Raw genomic sequence first — 23,323 nt, 5'->3', positions numbered from 1 at the left:
TTTTAGACAAAAATTTGTATTTAGCTATCAAATTGAAAGAACTAGCAGGAGTCTTCTTAAGTGTAAGCCTATATGCAGTTTTCACACATCAGCATCGATGTGTAGTGGTCAACACGTGGTAGCTGTTTTTTTATGGGAGGCAAGGGACGAGAGTGTTGCTTTGATGGACATGGTGAGATGACAGATATCAAGGATTCTTCTCTTTATATGCATATCTACAAGATTTTCTAGATTGACAAGAACAAGCACCTTCTTTGTCTTGGGTAAGCGTGGTGCCAAGCAGAACTGTTGCTGACCCAAATGATGAAACTTGCAGTGTCAGCAATATCAAGCATGTTGAAGAAAAGAACCGTTGGCCACCTGTTTATCTTGCACCTGCAGGAGTACATTCTTGCAAGGTGATCCACATTATCAACACCACTTTGTGTCATTGTAGTGGAGAATTAGGTGCGATTTCTTTTTGTCTCCTCCAACAGCCTTGTCTTGATACATTATTACTGACTTGCCCTTCTTTGGAGTGTAGGAAACCAAGTTGAGTAGCCCAGCAAACCCGAACACTGATGACAACAATTTTTCTCTGTTGCTATGTGGATGCATCTCATTGGGTATATCTATCTTGTTTCATCGCATTGTTCCAGCATAGGTCAAATTTTTGTTAAGCAGATCTTCAATAAGCTGAATACTTGTGAAGAAGGTATCCCCCACTATATTTCATCCAATCTTGTACCAGGGCTGAACACAATATCCTCATTGGCTGAAGACTAACTTGATAAACAATCAACGGAAACATGGTCTTCCTTCTCAGACCAACTGTCAACGCAATCTGGCACAAAGGCACTATCACATAATATGTTGTCATCTCATGACAACTTGCGTTCAGAGTTGCAAATCATTTTTATATGGTCAGAATATTGTGCTCTTCATTTTCCATCTTGAATAGCGCAACACACACAAGTCCCCCTCAAGAATCTCTGAGTCTGCAGTATTTGAAGGGCCATGATACCTGGATAAAAAACTCTCCACAAGAATGTTAGGCAAAGAAAGCCAGCATCATTCTGCTTTGTATTGGGGATACCCAACAAGCCTGGATTTGAAAGGACAAACCTCCCTGGATTACCTTATACTTTAGGATAACTATATGCAGCACCGCTGCTAGTGCAATGCATTATCAGTTAGCAAATGCTAACTATTACACTACGAGATATTCTCACTCGACGCAAACGTACATAAAACTACTAAAAAGACAGGATAACTGTGCAACACATTTGGAGTACATTTGTACCCCAGATTTTTAATATAGAAAAAATGTTTTTATGCTAAATTAATTTTTTTTGCTCAATTGTGTAAATGTATGTAGGTGACTGTGGCCTAAAACAGCATAACTGGCAACTTGTTCATGAGTTATTGCAACATATGTGCTTGTGGGATACAACATTAACCTTCATCCACATTCATGGGGTAAGTGTAACAGTTGATTCAAAAAAATGTTTTCTGACCTGTGTGCAACTCCCACTGGCACCATGGGGGGGGGGGGAGCGAGAAGGGGGGGAAACTGAATGTACTGTTTTTAGTTAAGCGTTTAAAAATCTGATATCTTGTTCAAATATCCACATTTTAGTAAATATAGAAAAGAAATTAATTTGTCACTGGCTAAGCAGGTGCAAGTCCACTAGCTTAAGTGGAATTGTGACTGCTTATGTGAGTGGTGAATTTGGCCAAATTATATTTTCATTATAGTGTGTGGCAGTTTAGCTGCATATTAATGTGTTGAAAACTGATTCCTATAGGAATTCATGTCTTCTGCCCATCAGCAAAGGTTCAAAAATATTTAGCTGTCACATGTTTATTCAGGTTAAGTTTAGAAAGAAATATTTTCAATTGCTTTCCTATGCACTTTGGTATACTAGATATAACCAACTATGACAACAAAGTCAGGATCCAAACTTGACTTGTTTCCCTTTACCACGGTTAGAAAAATGCCTTGGCAATATCTTACTATGGCTGGAGGTGCTGTGGGATCATCATCTAAAATACACACAGCTGGATCCATACTCCATCCAAGTTCACACATGCAGGAAGACCTTATTTACATACAACTCAATGTTACATATACACAACATACTATGGCATTTATTTCTGGCCAATATATATAAGGTAAGTGGGGAGTATCTAAAGTTAAACATATATATTATATAATTTAATAGATCAATACCTAGTTTAAATTTCTAAGTTCACTTTTATGACTATATTCTCTTTGTTTATATTGCTCAAATTCTAAGGAGAGCAGAAGAAATATATCTAGGAACATACACCAACTCTGTTAATCAGCAAGCCAAGGAAGTGATATGAGTATGTGGAGAGAAACCTTTACAAAAATGACCAGATCAACTACCTAGGTTAGAGAATTGAACTTTTGCCATTCAAGGATGTTAATTAATAAAGTAGGTTTAGAAAACTAAAACAGTTGGCATAAGAACATGACCAGATTTGCTTACTGTTTTATGTGTTTATTTGTGCCTAATTACCATATGCAATGGCTATGTTGTGCACACAAATCTGGTAATTAGGCACATGGAAGTTGAGAAGCTACATATTTAAATATGAAATCATAGCATCTGTGTCCAAATTAGTCCATGTATTTTTCATGTGCAGTTGTCTTTCAAAAGTATATTTTAAAAAAATCTTACAAAGTTTGATTTTGGTGGGGGATGGCATGTACCCAATCCACTTGTAATAGTCTTGATATTTAAAGGACATCATGAGCCATCCTTAAAGATTAGACTTCCAGCATTGACACTCCTGTGTAATTATTGAGTCTAATCTTGCTTTTATAGTCCTGTAATATAGCATGCCCCTATCTAATCATGGGATTAGAATGGCAAGACTTGTTAGAGTGGAACAACAAAAGAAATATTCCTGTATGTCGTACAGAGGCAAAGTTAATGGTATCGAACGTGCAGAGCTGATGCAACCAGACTGATATTTTTATCTGACTCTCATTTGGGTTTATGATTGTACTGCATGATGACTCACTACCAGGAACAGTAACTGAAATAGTGCCCCTAAGCTTTGCATTAGAGCTGGTCTGAAAATGCTAATTAAATTTCTCATGAGAATTTCTGGTCTTTCAATCAAAAAGAAAAACTTCACTAGAACCAAACTCTTCTAACAAGGAAAAAAAAATCTTCAAAATTTGTTACTGTTTTGACAACAAAACTGACTAGCTCTACCTTGCGTAGAGTTGCTTGACAAGGAAAAATGACTAGGACTGAGAGATCTTGGGTCCCAAACCTGCCATTTCTTATGCCTAGTGTTCTTTTAAAAAGTTGTCACTGTAAGACATGCTTTTGCTGAAATTTCCCCCATTGCTAGCATTGGTTCAGATTCAGCAGTGACAGTGATGGAAAGACGGCGAGTGTAGACAATGCCCCAGGTAGTCAGTCTTTTTTTAAGGCTCTTTGTCAACCCATGCTCAAAAGGTCTACACTGCGTGGTGCTTAAAATGACCACAGCTATATGCACCTCATGTATTTTTGTTGTCCCAGTATTGGTATTGTTGGTAGAGTTTAATTAGTGCTAACAGTAAGAAATCTTAGGGAAAATAGACTAGAGGGATAGACAAGTTCTTTTTTGCTACTGACTGGATGTGACGTAGAACTCTAGATGGACTTTGTATCCCTTTACCATTTACATCTCCAACCATCCGGTTCCCCAGCTTTTTCTATTATAAGGTGCAAACATGAAATTTGCAAATTTCATAATTGTATTTAACTGCATTACCATTTTGAAAAGAGTTTTAAGGTATTCTACAGCCTTACTATCAGTTTTTTTGGGGAGTTGGCTAAGTAAGGGTTTTAATATTTGCACCCCAGAGATCCGGTGCTTTTTGAAAGAGATTATAATTGTACTAATAATCCTAAATTGGGACGTGGCATGCCCTTTTGCACTGCATCTAAATAATAACTAATTATCAAATGTAGTATGGTATCTGTTTTTATTCTGAATAGAAGCATAAAATACCTTAAATTAACTAGTACAAATATCTTCCAATTATAACACACATACCTTGTTAATTATGTGATTATCTTTAAGATGATGCTCTGTTCTTCTGTCTAATCTCTTTTCCAGATGTGCTAGGATTGACACTAATCTTGACCTGGATTTATATTAAAGTCCCAGTAACAATGATTGTTTTGCACTGATTTTTTTGTATCACAAACGTAGTACTTTAGGCTTTGATTCAGGAAACCATCTCAATTCAGGAAGAACACTTTAAGCATGTGCATTAGTCTCATCAACTTCAGTGAGACTTAAGCATATGTTTTTAAAGTGAATCATGTGCTTTCCTGAACCCGGGCCTGAGACTGTGTTGTTCTGAATTCGTAGACTAAAAGGATGTAACCAGATGAAGATAACAAATCTGCTTGTTCTTTCTTCTAAGGAAATTTATTATTCTGATTGTCTGTTGTATTAATCCTACTTCCAGATTACTCAAACGCAACATATTTGATACTTCCTTTGGATACATAACCATTGGGATGGAAGGTGCTTGTAATGGCTGAGGATGAGGGAACCAATGGCTTTGTTTACTTAATCTGTGGCTGAAATTTCACCTGTATCATAAGATGTACTTTCTCAAAACATACGAATTACAAATCCTTTTTTCTTTATTTTAAAGGCGTGAACTGTTTTGGAAGAACTTCATTTGTGCAATGTGTTTAACCAGGAAGCAACTAATCTTACTTTCCATTTGGGAACCCCTGTTGTTAATGCTGCATCATAAAGTATTTACCCAATGGATATGAGCACATATTTTGCCAATTCTGGCTGGTTATGTTGTGATGAATAAATGCTCTGTACTTCAACTGAAGAGTTCCTTCAATTTAAACTTGCTGTTGTAAATCTCTGTTTATACCAGAAGGTGGCACCATTGATGGTGGACCTTCCAGAAAATCTTTAAATGGAGTAATGATGACTGTTATATACAACCCCCCACTGTACCTTAAAGCTTCTGTAGGAAATTACAAGTGTAAATATATATCTGCTATATTTCTGATGCAGAAGTGGATGAAACTGAGGACTTTGGAGAGTCCAGTTTTTTTTCTCGTAAATAATCAAATATTTAATAGGATTTTTTGTCTGATCAACTCTATCCAATATGGAGCAGCCAAAACTCAACCTGAGGCCTTCAGGATTTTTACTGTGTGTAAGGATCTGTAGCAGCCAAGCCAATATGCCTCTAAGTGCTATATACTAACACTAAAAGTTTGACCACTCTTAATAGATACAAGATCATTCTTGGAATTTACAAACTTATATGCTACATTCCATAAAAGCAGATATATTAATTCATAAACAACTAATTACAGTCTGCTGCTATACCACTTTAGGCTGTGAACGAACACGTTTAAGCAGGAGCAGGAAAAGTCAGTTTTGCTAGGTTTGTAAGATAACCTGTAGGCCTGGTTGATGGTCCTGAAAATGTTCTTAAACCAGACTCCTGCAGCAAGTGATGAATGTGAATTACCAAGTGATAATGCATCCTTTTTCAGTGCAAACAGAATCAGAACTGCAGCGTAGTGTGATGGGACAGAGTGCTTTCCTTTCAAATGAAACATAAACCTTATGTTTTGTTCATTCAAGATCTGGAAGCAGGAAGAGGGATGGGGGCCTTAGTCCTGTAGTCTTGCCTAGATTTCAATTTGAGTAACCACATTCTTGCTGCTGTTTTTAATTGGCTACAGTATTTATTGCCTATCCTAGGCTTTTATGTAGTGTTTTACCTCAGAAATTAGGATTGGGTGGATATAGTTTTGTAAAGTGTTGTGGGATTCTTCACTCTAAATCAGGGGTCGGCAACCTTTGGCACACAGCTCGCCAGGGTAAGCAGCCTGTTTTACCTGCCACGTCCACAGGTTCGGCCTATGGCGGCTCCCACTGGCCGCAGTTCGCCGGTCCAGGCCAATGGGGGCTGCAGGAAGCGGCGCGGGCTAAGGGATGTGCTGTCCGCGGCTTCTCGCAGCCCCCATTGGCCTGGAGCAGCGAACCGTGGGCAGTGGGAGCCGCGATTGGCCAAACCTGTGGACGCAGCAGGTAAACAAACTGGCCCAGCCCTCCAGCGTGCTTACCCTGGCGAGCCGCATGTCAAAGGTTGCCGACCCCTGCTCTAAATGGTGCTTTGAGAGTACATTGATGACCACTCTGAAACCATTGATAACCCATGCTTTTTTAAAAGTGCCAAACCTCTTGCTGGTGTATTTGGAATTAATATCGGGGGGGAAAGTGTTATTCAGGGGGCTGTGATAATGAATAGCCCCTGGAGGGTCACTTGCATCATAAAATTGGCCAGGACAAATCACTGGAGAATATACAATAAGGAACAATCTTAGTAAAAAGGATTCTCAAGCTCAGGTCTGTGCACTTCATATATATTCCCAAAGTTGGGCTTAGTATGTGACTTTCCTGCTTCTTTTGGGTTCTATCCCTGTCTCCAAATATTGTTAAATCATCCCTGTCAGGGTTGGCTTTGAGCTCTTGATCCTGAAGACGTTTCTGAAGTGTAATTTAATTTTTATGCCTTTGGAGTGCATTAGGTTGCAACAAAGGAGAAGGTATTTTTGTTTTAAATACCCAGAGGAGGATGCCTTCTATTTTCTATACAAAAGATTTATTTTCCCGTGTTGCAAATTAGTCAGTATCTTGGAGTGGAATGAGCTTACTTGTGTCACTTCATGGCTGCCCAAAAAAGGCTGTTAGAGCCTGAACCCCTATACAGAGGAGAGCAAAACTGTGACTGCAATTAATTACCATATAACAAAGTGCTCACAAAGCTTGGAGGGGAAAAATGGTCCCCTGCCTTTAAGGAGTCTGACAAACACTGGACTAGACAAGAGCATCTTCCAACACTACCAGAAAATTGATGTTCAATTAAAGGTGAAGGGTGTTTGAATTTTGAATAAAGCTGGTTATCTCCCAAGTGTTTAACTGGTTGTGTTAAATACGAATTTAAAATATTCATGAAACCAGTCTTTATTAATCAGGTTTCACTTATATGGCATCTCTGATGTCACAGTCCCACCATTTCCCCTCTCAATCACTCTCTTTCAAATAAAAATTTAATGCCCCCCCCCCAAGGCAGAATTTAGGAAGAAATTTCCAAGGTGTAAAACAAAACCCAAACACACACGCTTGTTGGGTTTTTTACATCATAAAGATGTAAAAAGAGAAGCTCAAAAAATCCCAACCCAATTATTTCTTCATCTGCAGGCAACCTTCAGCATTGTCCTATTACTATAACAAGGAGAATCCTGGACCTTTACTCATATGTACTTTATGTATACAAAGCAGCTGTAATCTCTCCCTACTAAGAGTTATCTATCTTTTACCTGTTCTTCAGTGGTGTTTGATACAGGAGCTACACCAAAGCACTTCCTTGCATATACAAACCAGAGATTAGGTTTCACCTGATTTAAGAGACTGTCAACCAGACAAAAGCTCCTAGGTTACCTGCCCACTCCTACTAAATTATTGAAGTGTCTCTTCTAGCTGAACGTATACACGGTGTAATTAGTCAGTAGGAGAGCACCTTTCCCTTTAGAAAGCTGACACTGATGAATATTGCATCTCTTTTCTGTTTTAAAGAAATCTGTTTGTACAGAGTAAACATTTGGAATTACTGTGGCCATCAGCTAGGAAATATTCCAGGCTTATTTTGAATATGATTGTATTTATCATACTTAGCACTTATAGTGCTTTACAAGCAAGTCCAGCCCCCCGGGTAATGTACCTTAGGTAGCTAGCATTATCTCCAATTTACAGATGAGTAAACTGAAGCACAGAAATAGTGGCTGGCTTGAAGGTGCTGGGAGTCAGTGACGAAGCTGGCAGTAGAACTGTGGAATCCTGTCTTCCAGTTTTATGCTCTAATTCAGTGATACTCGGACTGAGGCTCGGGAGCCGTGAATAGTGTGTCTCCTATGGCTCTTTTCAGCACATTATATTAAAGTTAGTAACCAGTCAGGATGCTTTTACTATGTTATTACCAATTCAAATATCAACTTGTGCTAAGTTATTAACTTATTTGCTGTGAAAATAATATGTATATATAAAAACTAAATATTTCCTGTCATACTGTTTAAATATGAATAGTGCTATTGTTTTATATACTTTGAATCCACACTACTTTGGCTTTTGGGTAATACTGGTTGCTAATTTGGCTCTTGAACCACTAAGGTCTGAGTATTAATTACTGCACTAATTATTGATCTCCACTGCCTATTAGAGCTGGGCCTAACTTGTCAGTGCAGCTGCTTTGGTGCCCTATAACCTGTGCTGCCTGTAGCCATATATTAGATAACTTGCATGATGTGCTGCAATGTTTAACTCTAAATGTGGATATTTTATACTGATCCTGTTTCCCAAGTGCCTTGGGAGGATGTGCTGCAATGTTTAACTCTAAATGTGGATATTTTATACTGATCCTGTTTCCCAAGTGCCTTCCCAGGAGCTTAGAACCTTCGCTTTGCTTATCCATATATGGAAGATGACTCACATTAATGTCAGGAGGCTATTAGCAACTGAGAGTCAAAACCATTACAACCAACTAACCTTAAAGTGTGGCCAGTGTCACTTCATTTTTTTTTATCTTGGCAGGGGAAGTGCAGTAGCAGCTTCCATTATTGTTACGGCTGCTAAATTCCCCTTTGCTGGAGTGAACAGCAATAGCCTTGCCCTGGATTACTTTATGCACAAGTGGGGCTTATCTACTGAATGCTTTTTCAGCTCCTCTTTTGATCTGCGGTAGGACAGAGGGATACACTCCACTCTGCTAACCTCTCTCACAGTTGGTGTATACAAAGATGACATTCTGTCATCTTGGATATTATTATGGGCTCAGTTTAAAAGCCTACATAAGTAGAAAAATTGTGAGGTGTAAACAAGCATTTATTTACCTGTTATATAATAATCATTAAACATGAGCTTTTAAAATCTACAGTATGTCACAATTATTTCTGCCTTTCTTTATTCTGCATATTTCCCAGCTCACATAATGAAAATCAATGGATGTAGAATTTCTGGCACTGGAAGGAATGTTAACTTGTCTTCAAATAACTGTTTCCACTGTTTTTTGTTTGTGTTGGGGTTGATTTTATTTTGGGTTTTGGTTTTGTTTTTTTTTAAGGTGGAAACATTTATGTTGTTTTCAGTGTTTTATAACAGTTTGGGTTACAAAATCTAAAGGTTTGGCTGTTAGTTTACAGCCTCCTTTTAATATAAAGTAGGAAAATTAGGAAATCTACTAGGGAGCAGAGCAAGGCAGTTTGGGTAAAATAAGATGTGGCTCGGAGAGCTAAATTCAGCAGTTACACCCACAGAGGAGTCAGTGGAATTACACTAGCAGAGAATTTGGCCCTAAATCTGAACCCTCAAATGCCAGTTAACCCCCTCAACTCTCCATTCCAAACTTATTTTCAAATCCTTAAGCGTCTGGCCGCAAAATTTGACAAACCATCACTGACAACAAAGCTACCTGCAACTTTCTGTGTAAGCATAAGATCCCCTAATTTTCATATCAAAACTTGAACCAAACCATTCTCTTTTCATTCCAACATAAATTCCAGAAGGTTAAAATAGAATTCAGACCCCCAAACTGAACCTGACCTACAAATACAGATCTTTCTTGGGGCAGCTAAAGCAGGTTAGCTCATTCAAAAAAGGGACTTGATATACACAAATTATATATGCGTAGTGCTTCGTAATATAATGTACATCTCTGTATATCTAATTCTTGAAATATAACAGAAATGAAAGAGAGAGACAGCAGATAAGAAAGATAAAGATGATATATAGGGATGGGGCGGGAGAGATCACTAGAGAGAATTGCCTAAGAAAATCTGTTTCATTGGAGCCTTCTACTAAGTCCTGGTTGGCCTGGAGTCCTTGTGGCTATTAAGATACTTGGTCCATATGGCAGTCTGAGTCATATCCAAGAGTGACATAGGTCCATGATCACAATGGTTTGACCTAGCTTATCCACCTCACTACCTGGGCACCTTTCTTTGGTGCTGCTGTTGCCATGACCAGCACCATTGGGAAGACAAGAGTAAAGATGGTGTACTAACCCCTGCCAACTCCTTTTCTAACTATGGTTCTGCTAGGAGAGAAGATTCCTAATAGCTGCCTTTCCATCAGTGAGTCCTACCAGAATGTCCTAGCTACCATCCTACTCTTGTTGGGGCTCCTTGCCTTACTGGAAAATGCCATCAAAATTGCCCGCCTGGTAAGCAAGCAATGTTGTGGGTGGGGAGGGTTGCTTCTTCTATTAGGCCCAAGACACTTCTCTCTGAGTCATTACTAACCACAGGGCCCTAGCTAGGTGCTCCTCTCCTGAATCAGTGCTGACCCATGTCCAAGCATTTTATTTATCTACTGGAATTAAGAAAAATATTTTAGAGGTTCATCCCATGCTCTGGGTGCTTATCTCATAGCTTAAAAAAATAAATAAAAATAAAAAAATAAAGTGGTAAGCAGTGCTGTGTTGGAGGGAGTGGCGTGGGTTACTAATTAGAGAGCATGCTCTCCTCTGAGTCAGTATTGATGCCACTGCCGCATTGCGACGTTAGGGGGTACCGTATTATAGTGGGTGATTCACTGGGCTTTTTTGCCATTCTGTAGTGATAGCTTGGTGCTAGGGGGAGCTGTGCCGCATGGATTGCTGGGGGTGACTCAGTGTGAGATTCTTCCCTGAGTTACAACTAATCTACTGCCCTGATATGGCACTAGGTGGTGCTGTGCTGGTTTAAACCTTCTGGATAAGACAGAAAAGGTCTTCTGAGCACTTATGATCATCTAAGATCATATGGCAATTTATGTAAAAGACAAAGAGTTTAATCATTCTGTCTTGCTCAAATTCCTGTCTCAGTGATGACTGATTCTCTCCTCTCTCAGGCCCAATTGCATATAGTCTTTATTTCCTATCCTAAAGTGGTCATCCCTGGTCAGCTGGCACAATCCACCCCACAGCTGGCTGCCCCTCTGCAGTGAATGATCCCTGTTCATTTGTTGTGTTTGAAAAAGGAGGCTAGATAACTTTATGGCTAATAACATTTGTAGTTATGCCTCCTCAGAGAAGGGTAATTAGCTGTTATGCTGATCTCTTGCAGCAGGGAGCTAAAGGGCATTTCCTCCCCCTGAATGGCATTCCACAGTTGGCTAGCTGCATTAGGGATTTTAACACTTTCTTCTAAAGGCATCGGTCACTCTGGACGAGAGAGATCAAATTCGCTGGATTAGTGATCTGATATGATATGTCAGGAACTGGGATTCTAGACCAATTGGACCTGTGGCCTGATTTAATATAGCAGTTTGGGGGAGAGGGAAATAGCAGATTAAGTGGAGCAGTGGCGTGGGATACAGGATAGATATGGGTGTCTGATCCACTATTACAGATCTATTCCTATTCTGAATACAGTTCTGTTCTATTGCTGTTAATAAGGTCCATAGAGTTATGACTGCCCAAATATCCCCCATGTGATACTAGGGCCAAGGCATCTTGAAGATCATGGGGGTTTTGGTTTTTTGTTTTGCAGCAAGAATGGGTGGGCAATTCCTAGCAAGTTTCCCCTGCAATTTCAGGTGTGATCATATTACAAGTTTGCTCACTGGATACTGAATATTTTGAAGGCTCTTACACTTGTGTTTCAGTTACAACTAGGTCAAGAATTTCTTAACGAATGTTTTTTCATCAAAAAATGCCAATTCATTGGAATTGAAGCTGTTTGTAGGAAAGGGTTGATTACAATGAACTGACTTTTTAAAATGGAAAGTTATATTTTGATTTCAAAATATAAGTTAAATTATAGTTTAAAAAAAGCCAAAACCAAAATGAAACGTTTTGATTGACTCAAACCAAATTTTTTTTTTTCAGATTTTTGGTTTGTGAAAAAATTTTAGATTGACTTTTTGTCCCAGTTCAAAATGGGAAAATGCTTCAAAATCTTGAAAATTCTCATGGAATGGGAAAGCCATTTGCTGCTCCACTCTAGGATCAGAGGTGATATCCTGATCCTATTGAGGTCAATGATGAAACTCCCATTGACTTGAAAAGGGTCAGGAATTCAGGGAGGCAGAAGTATCGGTACTAGAGAGAAGCCGCTAACCACAATGGCAACTGGTTTTCTCTCTTTCTTCCCTTCTTTCAGATCTGGATTTACCTGTGTCAGTTTCTGAAGAGACTCTTCCATTATTTCACCACCAAAGGTAAATTGGGGAAGATGAGGAAATGTCCAATTTTGTTTGTTCTAAACTGTTTTTGGCCAGTTCTTATTAGATGAAATAGTGCTTTAAATGCTGGTGTCTACAGGAACCCTGTCTACACTAGGGCTCCCGCTCACCATTACTAACACCAGCAAAGCTGCACCAGGATTAGCAGCAGTGGGAAATTTGAGAACAAAATCTTTAGTGTAGATGTAGCCTATTTGTGTCTCTTTCACTCCCCTTTTGTTTCTCTCTTTCTGTTTCTGTCCTTTACCTTCCCTCTCTGTCTCTTCCACTGTTACTGTGCAGGCAGGTCTGGGGAAGAGGAAAGAAAGGAACCAGACATTGTCTGGCCAGGGATTACATGAATTTACTATGATAGGTTAGCCATCACATAGACACTGTACTTCTGTTAATTCATTTCTTCATTTTTTATTCTTCCTCTTCATTCCCCTGAAGCATACGGATGGATCAAGGCTCTAACAGCCATTTCCCGCAGCAAGAATTCCAGTGGCCGGAAGGAGCGGGTGCTGACCAAAGGCCAGAGAAATATCTCCATCTTGCACTTCCACTGCACTCTGGATCCTCTGAGGCTAACCGTGAACATGAACAACCTAAATGGACTGAAAAGCCACTGCCCCCAGGGTCACAGGAAGGACAAAGGTTACCATGGTTCCAGGCCAACCCATCAAGACACTGATGATGAGAAAGCCAGTTGGTATGGGCACCAGCAGCAACACCGCCGGGTGAACAACCGGCCTAACCCAGGTCAACGTTACCGTGACTGGGCAAGCCAGTCCAGCTCCTGTCACTCAGACAGTGACAGTCCTCAGCTAGTGTGCCCGGCTGGATCCACTGTGTCATCAGTGCGTTTTCATACCAGCTCCCCAGAGCAGGTTGCCAAGGCTAGGGGCAGCTTGGCTGACTGGGGCATTTATGTACAGAACCCAAAGGGGGTCACTAGGGATAAAGAGCTTGGCTTGGACAGTGCAGAAGAAACTACACGACGGCAGAGTTTCCTGCATCAATCTGCTGTTCCAAACGCAGAGGAACCCATCAGCCTCCGTTCAGAGTGCTCTGCTGTGCACATTCACCCCCAAGTCAATGAGGCACACTTCATGGCCAGCCCAATCTTCCCAGGCCCTAAGCGGGTAGTGTACTCTGCCCTGGCTCCCACCCCAGAGTCTAGAACCTGTCTCAACAATGATTACTACCACTCAGTGACCCAGGCATATCATCAGAGGAGTCCTGAGCACCATTCTGGGACTGAATTTCACCACAGCTTGCCACTAGTCCAGCGAGCCGAAGTCTACATTTATCTTGTCAACCCACTGCCTCTCGACCCAGAGCACACCGCTGAACGGTCCACCCACCCCTTTTCGGCATCTCGCACCATCTTGGTCAAGGACACATTGGCAAACCGGGTATCTGTTGGCCACACCTGGGAAAATTCCAACCAAGGCCCAGCTGGGCAGATTATCAGTGACACCCACACACAACGCAAGAGCATCTGGGAGAGAAAACACCAAGCTAGCACACTGCAGCTGAGCCTAGACTATGAGAAGCTGGCAGGAAGCAGTGATGGTGCCAACCTGATCCACAACCCACCTCTCCTGGCAGACACGACAAGAGGAGGTTCTGAAACAGCACCACCCAACATTAGCAATTGAAGGTACCATACAACTGGATTTACCACCCAGCTGACTTCAGTTCCTGGCATGGATGAGATTCTGATGCCTGGTGAACCCTGGGGGATCTGAACTAGGTGGGTGGGAATAGTACAAATGGCATTCTCTGCTATTTTGTGGTGGTCTCAGGATGTGCCGGTTTCAATAAATAGCAAAGCACAAAGCTCCTAGTTATGCAGATTCTCTGTAGTGACAGCTGCGGGTGTGGGAAGAGCCCAGGTGGCATGGCTTCTTCATATAAGAAGCAGCACTTCACTTGTACATTTTGACCCCACCCAGGTTTCTTAGGTATGCATTGCAATTCAGTCTCTGTGGCAGGAATGCTCAAGTGAGTATGAGCTCCATGATTTCTCCTCTAAACAGGTATTAATTTTGGGCACATAATTGTCAGTAGGTGTAATAAAATGTGTCTCTGGTCTTGGCACAAATGAGAAAATTCCTGCAAGCCATCTTGGGATCAAGAACAGAAATAGCCATTCTGATGAAGATTCCAGTTCTCACCCCCATCCCATACCATCCTGGGAAACTGGTATAGGCATGCTCATTGGGCACCAGAATTTGAGAAGAATGCCTCCCATGTGCCCCTCCATGTGCCACTCCTGTCAGTTCCAAAGTTACCTGCATTCCACACAAATTTCATGTCCCCTTTTCTATTGATGAAAATTATTTACATCATTAAAAATAAGCAATCATGGAACTCAGATGAAAAGCTGTTTACACTACACCAGTGTTTTTCAAACTGGGGTCGCCGCTTATACAGGGAAAGCTCTGTCCGCAGGTTCAGCCGATCGCAGCTCCAACTGGCTACGGTTCACCGCTGCAGGCCAATGGGAGCTGCTGGAAGCCGCCAGTGGGAAGGAGCCCCAGGGGAGGGGAGCAGATGGGGGTGGAGGATGGGCCCTCCATACAATTTACGAAACCGGATGTTGCCCTCAGAACAAAAAGTTTGCCCGCCCCTGATCTAGACCATCCCTGACAGGTGTTTGTCTAACCTGCTCTTTAAAATCTCCAATGATGGAGATTCCACAACCTCCCTAGGCAATTTATTCCAGTGCTTAACCACCCTGACAGTTAGGACGTTTTTACTAATGTCCAGCCTAAGCCTCCTTTGCTGCAATTTAAGTCCATTTCTTCTTCTCCTATCATCAGAAGTTAAGGAGAACAATTTTTCTCCCTCCTTCTTGTAACAACCTTTTATGCACTTGAAAATTGCTATGTCCCCTCTCAGTCTTCTCTTTTCTAGACTAAACAAACACTATTTTTTCAATCTTCCCTTTTAGGTCATGTTTTCAACTTTTAATCATTTTTGTTGCTCTTCTCTGGACTTTCTCCAATTTATCCACATCTTTCCTGAAATGTGGCACCCAGAACTGGACACAATACTCCAGTTGAGGCCTAATCAGCGCAGAGTAGAGCAGAAGAATTACTTCTAGTGTCTTGCTTATGTAAGCAAAGTCAGGATGAGCTCTACCCTGACATCTGGTGGTGAATTATGGGAAGTGTGCAAAGAATTTCAGGAAGTGTGAAATCTCAGGTATTTGCATGGGCACACCCAGCATAGCCCAAGGCAGCCTAGGATGGTTATTTTGACATCTCTGGGATCCCCAATTTCTTTGTTATTGGGGCAGGATAAATAAAGTGTTGCCACCTGATTATGTGAATGAGGAACTGCGAGACTGCTTTATGACAGAGATGTCTCAATATAAATTAAGTGACACTTGCTAGACAAGGGACATGGGTTCCAAAACCCAGTGAATTGAGAGAGGTTGGGGACTGGTGTGTGTACCTGATGGTATGGCCCCCTTTTGAGGGCCTGGAACACCAATTGCACATCTTCTCTCCACTGTAAAAGAGTAGAGCTAATTTTGATTCCATTAGGAGTCCATCTAGAGACAGTTGAGCTGAATTCATGTTGGGCCAATGGTGCACCAGCACCAGGGCTCCCCTACTAAGAGCTGAAATCACTGAGTGCTGTGTTAACTAGTGGGGGAGCCTGAAGACCTATCGTTAAGCGGCTGGCAGAGCGGAGAAGTTTGCAGCATGTTGGAGCAGCCCATGGAACAGTGAGCGGAGTGAAGCAGTTTGCAGGCACAGCTGGTGTGGTGGAGCTGGTCGTGGTGAAGGCTGCAGCAGAACTCCACGGAGAGGCAGAGCAGTTGGCCCTGGCCCATGTAAGGTGCCCCTTAACACTTTGTGTGGACTCCTGCCCCCCATTTCCACCCAGGCGGGGGGGGGTAAACCTCTGCAGATAAACTTTTGAATTCTGGGGTGGCACTGACCAGAGACTTTTGGGTTGTTGGACTTTGGGGTGATTGAGCTTAAGACTCTAAGGGGGAAAGAACATTGCTAAAAGTACTTGGAGGTGGGTTTTTGCTTATGGTTTGTGTTATAATCCTGTTTGTGGTGTTTCTCCAATGGGATGCCGCATTGTTTCCTTCCTTTATTAAAAGGATTTTGCTACACTCAGACTCCGTGCTTGCGAGAGGGGAAGTATTGCCTCCTAGAGGCACCCAAGGGGGTGTGGTATGTAAGTGTCCCACACCCCCATGGTGGGGGCTTGAGCCGGTTATGCATTGTATTATTGAAACGGAACCCCTGGATACTGAACCCAGCCCTTGTTGCTGCCAACTCAGAAAGGCAGAAGGGTTACACTTTACAATGCTCCTGCTAATACATCCCAGATGAGGATTGCTTTTTTTGCAACAGTGTTACACTGTTGACTCATATTTAGCTTGTGGTCCTCTATGACCCATCCACACTGCTATTATTAGTGTGCGAGCTGGAGCGGAGCTAGCTCATGTCTGTCTACTCAAGCTGGAAGGTACGCTCCCAGTAGCAGTGTAGACATACCCTGCGAGGCCTTAGCTACGGTAGGAAGAGATTGTGATTGGCACTATGCTGCCTGGCACATCAACTACCAAGACTTTGCCCGTAGTGTAGACAGCTATTAAACTATATGCTCATTGTTCTGTGTTTGCACAGCACCTAGAACATTACCCAGGACATTAATTAACCATTGGAACAACTTACCAAGGATCGTGGTGGATTCTCCATCACTAACCATTTTAAAATCAAGATTGGATGTTTTTCTAAAAGATAAGCTGTGCTAGGAATTATTTTGGGGAAGTTTCCTGGCCTGTGTTATCATCTAGTCTGACCTGTATCACAATGGTCCCTTCTGGCTCTGGAATCTATGACTGGGGATCCTGCTTGTTAGCACAGTGGAAATAATAATAATAATAATAATAAATAATTAAAACATAATTTAAATAAATAAATAGCTGGTCATGATAGACTCTAGTGGGGAGCTTACCTAACAGCATCAACCATGGCCTCTTTTCCTAGTGTTATCAATGGCCTAAGAGTCACATTCTGCTGCCAACCGACATTCCGTCGAAGGTAACAAATTAAATCCATGGAGATGTGAGTGTGTTGGAGAATACAGAATCTGGCCTAATACCTATTTTCAAAGCACTGTGCAATGTTTGTTGCGAATTCCCAATTCTGAAATAACTCAGAAGATTAAGCTGTTCCCATCAAAAGACTCCAACTGAAGCAACACACCTGGGCAAGGGAGAGGTCCTCTGCTTGAATGTTTCATTAAAAATGACCCACAAAGGATTATACCAGCAGGTCTGTTGTAGCAGCTGCACAGAGGTGAGCAAAGGTCACCAGGCATTCAAGCCACCAAAGCTAAAAAACTGAGAGAAAGAGAAAGGGCTGGAGAGTGTATTTCCTCCTACAAAGCAAACCAAATGTGACTCAGCGCAACTTCCCCCCAGGATGTCTCAACCCTCCTGCCATTCTCAGCCTGGACAGTGGCCAGCATCCAGATTAAGCATTAGTAAAACTAACAAGCTGAACAATTCCCACAGTATATTTCTTGTTCTTCGGATAACTAACTTAACCACAGAGCGTCCAAAAGGGATGTCCCATTCAAGGTTGCTGCAGTAACCAACAAGCAAGGTCTCCATAGCAAAAAGCAGCAGAGCCTGGCAGAAAGCAGCAGCATTAACTGAAATAGGTCAAAGCTCCACAGAAGCTCTACTCAGTTTTAAAAATAGTAATAATGTTTCCTATGATGGGGCCTGATCCAAAGCCCACTGAAATGAGGGCATTCAATGGCCGTTGGATCAGACTCATGGTATGCACGTGCTTCACAGTCCTCTCCCAAGGAGAAACCAGAGAGAGATGGGGAATTGCTCGGAAAAACTCACAGGGGGGTCCTTCCTCAGCAGCCCTAGATCTGGGAGGAAGTCCAGTCACCCTAATGGACTCTAACTAGTCTATCTTCCTCATTCTCAACTCCCATAAAGGTAGCCTCACCCACTTTATTTTCACCATATTTACTCATTCCCTCTCTGGTATGATCATTTGTAGTCAGGGCTCTTTTGGCTATGGTCGTAACACCTACATTATGGGGTAACACAGTTCTGTTACTACAGTCCTGTGTTCTGGGATGTGGCTCAGCCAGGTCACACCAGCAGCTGAGCCTGCTTTTGCCAAGGAACTGGGAAGTCAACGTAAACAGAGGCTAACCATAATTTTTCTCCCATTCTGGAAGTACTCTACTGGTGCAGCCTGCCTGCCTGCAAGTAGAAAGAGGAACTGAAGTTCAGACATGTCATAGAGCTGCTGTGTTTGTGCTCAGTGGAGAAAGCAGGTGATATTGTTCTCTACGCACATTTCCTGCTGGCTGACATGAGTAAGCATTTGTTTAGCTCTCAAAAGAGGGTAGAAGTATTAGCCATCTGTTCTTGTGCAGGAGCAGGGAATCTGTTATGAGCCTGATCCTGAACAACTTAGATGAAGTGGAGATTTGCTATTGCCATCAATTGGAGCAGTATGAAGAACTAGGGAAGGAAGGTAAGTGAAATCAATGAGTTTTGTAATTATCTGTTAGTAAACCAAGAAGGGGCCCACACATCTCTAGTGACAGAAATAAGGTAGGTGTAACTAAGTGGTACGAATCAATGATCATGAAGCCTCTAGGCCTAGGAATACTAAGAATTGGTCATATGGTAGGGAAAACGTGTGACCATCCAGAGGCTGTCTGCACTATACATTTTGGAAGGTCAGCAATGGCTCGTGACTCCACCAACACATGTATGTCACAAAATAAAACACAAGATTACATCAGACATACAATTTTTCAAACATTAACTCTCTTTATTTCAAAGTGGCATGAGCGTCTCATGCATGCAGTTATGCTGGGAGATACTCAGCCAGCACTATTAACATGGGCCCTGACCTTGCCTCACCGTAGTCAATGTGGCCTTGAAGGGGAATATGACACTTTGAGAACCAGAAAGGTGGACTGCTCTCTCCTTACTCATTCATGAAGTCTAGAATGTGTGGAGCAAATAGAATCAATGCAACAAAATATATAAATGGACAACTGTGGAGTTCAAAATAAAAAAAATGTTTTGCCTTAAAACAACCGGCTTTTTATTTGGGGGCTTTTATAAAAGAAAAATATCTTTAGAAAACTCTAGTCCAAATCTGTTTTTCCCAAGTGTTCATCCTACAAAGACAAAACACACCAAGAAGAGTTATTTTATAGTGGACAGACTTCTACCTCTTGTAATGGGCCCTGGCACAGAACCCTCTCCTTCCAGCCATACACACAGAAGGTAAATTCTGTTTGCTTGGTTTACTTCCACTAGCTCTTAGCAATATGATCAAGTAAGCAGCAGGACAGATTCCCAAAAGAGGATGGCTGAAGAACTATCATACCAGTGTCAAGAACACGTTTGGGAAGATTTGTGGGTATAAAACACTAAATCAAAGTAAAATGGCCACATGACTTGTCCTGTGTTGCCAGTGCTTCTACTTATGTTTCACTATGATAATAGGAAAAAATCAGATACAGATTTTTTCATGTCAAATTACTTCATTTAACTTTTAAGTACTATGTAGAATGAGACCATGTGCACTGGAGAAAAGTCATCAATTAGATTCTTTTCCAAAATGTTAAACAGTACTGGATTTGCAACAATAGCTATGTTTAGTGCCCACTTTCTGTTCTTTCAATTCTTTGTTAAAAGCAGAGCTGGGGTTCAGCTGGTATGCAATAGTATGGCAAACTGACAGCTCACTGAAATTCCTGTCTTGTTTTCCACACAGTCAGTTTTCATTTCAAAAGAGCAGCAACAACAAATTCTCTCGTTTGTCATGGTTGTGATGAAAACTTCAGAACTGTGAACCAGGGTCTAAGAGATGCAGAGATGGCTATGGTTATGTCTACACAGCAGCTGGGAGGTGTAAAGTCCCATGTAGGCAGACATATATGCGCTAGCAATCTAAAAATAGCACCATGGCCATGGGCAGCACAAGCAGTGGCTTGGGCTAGCCACCCAAGTACATACCTGTGTGGTTGGGCAGGGCAGCTAGGCAGAGCTGTCAGGCCACACCGCTATTTTTAGGTGCTAGCCTGAGCAGAATTAGCTGGTGTATGGGGAATTACTCATCTTATCTGCTAAGTAGACATACTCTATGTGAGTCTGCAGAGAGCCTGGAACATTATCTCTGAGAGGTTTGAACTGCCCCATTCATCTGTGTGAAGTGTCAACTCTGATGCCTAGTGATGATAATGTAAATACTGTTAATTATTTCATTGCTGATGTAAGAAAGCAGAGGGAGAGTCACAGCACTGTACACTGTCTCCTTTTGGTGCCACAAGTAGCTCGTGTTTGGGAGATACCATCACTTACTTTTCTGCCATCATGAAGGAGCCAGCTACAGGAGCCTAGCAAAGCCCAGGGGCATGTCCAATGTCCCACGCAAGGAGAGTCAACCTCGAGGAGTCCAATGGAGCTCAGAGAACTCATATTATCATATTTTAAACATCTGTACAATCTACTGTGAACACTCTCATTTTGGCAACTTATGTGGCAGGAGTTTATTTTGTGGGCGGAACGTGGAAGAGTAGGACTAGTATCATTTTCCCTTCAAGTCAACCCTCACTTAAAACAAACTTTTCTGACAATGCCTTTTAACAATAACTCACCAACAAAAGAAAATTGTCGGTTGCTCCTGCTTTGAGAAAGAGCCCTAATGATGGTGTACTGTTTGTCTAAGTCAGACTGTACATATCTCACCTTGTCTGCTCTCTCTTTTCTTTTAAAATCTCCCACCTTTGCAGCTCCATTTGTGGTAGCAGAGGTGAAAGTGCTGGTGTAGATCAGCTGCCAGTGTTTTAACTGCTGTGTCATATGCAGTGCTGCACAAGGGGACTTACAGCTGTGGGAGATTTTAAGACAAATGGCAGTGTAGTGTAACCACAGTCTTTGGGGCAGTGTAGCACCCACGTATTCCTCTGTGTTCATGTACATTGAAGGTGCTCCTTACAAAATAGCAATACATTAAAAGAGACATGTCAAATGGCTTATCTGAAAAACAAAAGATTGAGGGCATAACCAGAAGTGTGTGAGCTGAGGAGGAACTGCTAGTGGCTCATTTAGTGCAACCCTGAGGAGGGAGCCAGAACAGATTTCCTCACCATCTAATCCATCTCTGGATAGGCCTTGAATCTCACCAGAGGAGTGGGCTCTCACAGTCTCCTGTGTGGTGTCGCCCAAATTGTTCTTAGTTATAGGGCACACAAAAAATGGGACAACCAAAAGAATCCCTTTGTCATACAGTACTCAGAGAGGGAAAATCTATGGGATTTAAGAACAGGCAAAGAACCACCCAGGATAGACAGGGATGGTGGAGCCTCATTTGTGCCCTAGGTAACAGCTGATGGTACAGGAAGCATTCAGACTCAGATACAGGGTGCCTAAACTGTACCCAGAAAACACATGCATGTGCCTAATGTGCATGCTGTGTTTGCATGCTCAAATGTCTGCTTTGCATAAACATCCATTCATACATGCACCAATTGTACAGGTGCAATGTAGAATGGCCAGTTTAGATATGAGGTTGATAAAGGTACCCAGCTCCTCATCTCTATATTTATTTTTTCCAGTGCTTGAGCTAAAACCATAGCTCTGCCCCTTGTACTCCGTGATAAAAGAGAACAAGCCGTCCCAGCCTTCTCCTTCTAGCACCCCTTTGTGGTCTTGTGCAGCCCCAAAGCACAAAGTGAGCCAGCCAGGCACAGCACACAAGCTCTTTGATGAATTTATCTGAGCGTCCGAAAATGTGTCAGTGATTAAATATTTGCAGTCACGATTGCTGCAAAGTTTAAAAAAAAAAAACCCCACACACCTCGTTTTAAGCGGCTATTACTGGCGGGCTCCTGGGCATAAACATTTGCTTTACAAACGTATGTTTCCTACCCAAGTTCAGTGCTGCCCGTCCGCTCCCTCCCTCACTCCACCCTATTCAGCTTGCCTCTCTCCTCCTGCTGATTTGCATGCAGCCTTTACGCGACAGAAGGCTCCCGCTGAGGCTGCTGGGACTTGTAGTCTACATCAAAAAGAAAGCAGGCGTGTGGGAGATTTTCGTGGGAATTTTAAAGACTCTTCCAGGAGGCGTCTTCAGACTCAAGTACCAAGGTACATACAAAGAGTACTAGACCCCTAACCATGTGTGCATTAGATTCCCAGGGAAACCTCAATCTAGACATAGAAAAATTGACAGATGCAGAGAACTGTCCATTTATTTGGCTTTTTCAGTGCATGAAAATATATATTCCCCGTGCACTTACAGAGGCAGTTCTAGCTGGAGGAGTGGAGACATCCCTAGCTACAGACATATTGCGAGGTATAGAGCCAGTGCATGGCACTAACCAGGAAAGAAGGTAGACTTCGCAATTGGAAAGACAGAAAGGGTTTATTATTTTTATGTTTTATCCCATCCTGTATCCGTTGTCTGGTTAGACTGTAAACCCTTTGAAGCAGGGATTGTTTCCTTTCTGTATTTCAGTGTTTCTCAAACTGGGGTCACCGCTTGTGTAGGGAAAGCCCCTGGCGGGTGGGTTTGTTTACCTCCCCCATCTGCAGGTCCGGCGGATCACGGCTGCAGGCCAAGGGGAAGTGCTGGACTCGGCAGCTAGTATGTCCCTTTTAACGCGCCGCTTCCAGCAGCTCCCATTGCCCCGGAGCAGCAAACCGCGGCCAGTGGAAGCCATAATTGGCTGGACCTGTGGACTGGGCAGGTAAACAAACCGCCCGGCCCACCAGGGGCTTTCCCTACACAAGCAGTGACCCCAGTTTGAAAAACACTGCTGTATTTGTACAGTACCCAGGACAGTGGGGCCTCAAGCCCAAATGGAGCATTTGGGTACCATCATAATATAAATATTAACAATAGCAATTACAAGGGTTACCCTTTTTAATTTGCCTCTTTGGAGGTGTCACACATACACAAAGTCTCTCTCATCTCTCACATACGCAGACAGTCTCTCTCTCATCTAAACAAGCAAATTTAGCCGA

The 23,323-nt window shown here is 42.1% G+C and overlaps 1 protein-coding gene and 1 long non-coding RNA gene across 3 annotated transcripts; both read left to right on the top strand.

Moving 5' to 3' along the window:
* The first annotated feature begins 2,165 nt into the window (after positions 1 to 2,165).
* On the top strand, positions 2,166 to 4,865 carry LOC115634999. Its single transcript, XR_003996491.1, has 2 exons — positions 2,166 to 2,396; positions 4,679 to 4,865. It is a non-coding gene; the product is annotated as an uncharacterized LOC115634999 (long non-coding RNA).
* A 5,089-nt stretch (positions 4,866 to 9,954) lies between these two features.
* Positions 9,955 to 15,265, top strand: LOC115634996. Of its 2 annotated transcripts, XR_003996490.1 has the most exons (4): positions 9,955 to 10,279; positions 12,201 to 12,258; positions 12,715 to 14,020; positions 15,224 to 15,265. XR_003996490.1 is itself a non-coding variant. In XM_030533175.1 (3 exons), exons 1-3 carry the CDS (start codon positions 10,145 to 10,147, stop codon positions 13,923 to 13,925), a joined length of 1,404 nt encoding a protein of 467 aa, XP_030389035.1. In that variant the 5' UTR covers positions 9,955 to 10,144; the 3' UTR covers positions 13,926 to 14,601. The 2 variants fall into 2 exon arrangements, 1 of the variants encoding a protein (XP_030389035.1); XM_030533175.1 differs by lacking the exon at positions 15,224 to 15,265 and having other exon boundaries at positions 12,715 to 14,601.
* The last annotated feature ends 8,058 nt before the right edge of the window (positions 15,266 to 23,323 follow it).

This window comes from Gopherus evgoodei, chromosome 14 (assembly GCF_007399415.2).
Source record: "Gopherus evgoodei ecotype Sinaloan lineage chromosome 14, rGopEvg1_v1.p, whole genome shotgun sequence".
In the NCBI taxonomy this organism is placed as follows: domain Eukaryota; kingdom Metazoa; phylum Chordata; order Testudines; family Testudinidae; genus Gopherus; species Gopherus evgoodei.
This window is presented reverse-complemented; position numbering and strand designations above follow the sequence as displayed.

What these genes read in the sequence shown, in the direction of transcription:
- LOC115634996 (XM_030533175.1), top strand. Translation starts at nt 10,145, where the DNA reads ATGGTTCTGCTAGGAGAGAAGATTCCTAATAGCTGCCTTTCCATCAGT. An exon ending in CCATCAAAATTGCCCGCCTG is followed by an intron (nt 10,280 to 12,200) that starts GTAAGCAAGCAA and finishes CCCTTCTTTCAG; the next exon opens with ATCTGGATTTACCTGTGTCA. An exon ending in CCATTATTTCACCACCAAAG is followed by an intron (nt 12,259 to 12,714) that starts GTAAATTGGGGA and finishes ATTCCCCTGAAG; the next exon opens with CATACGGATGGATCAAGGCT.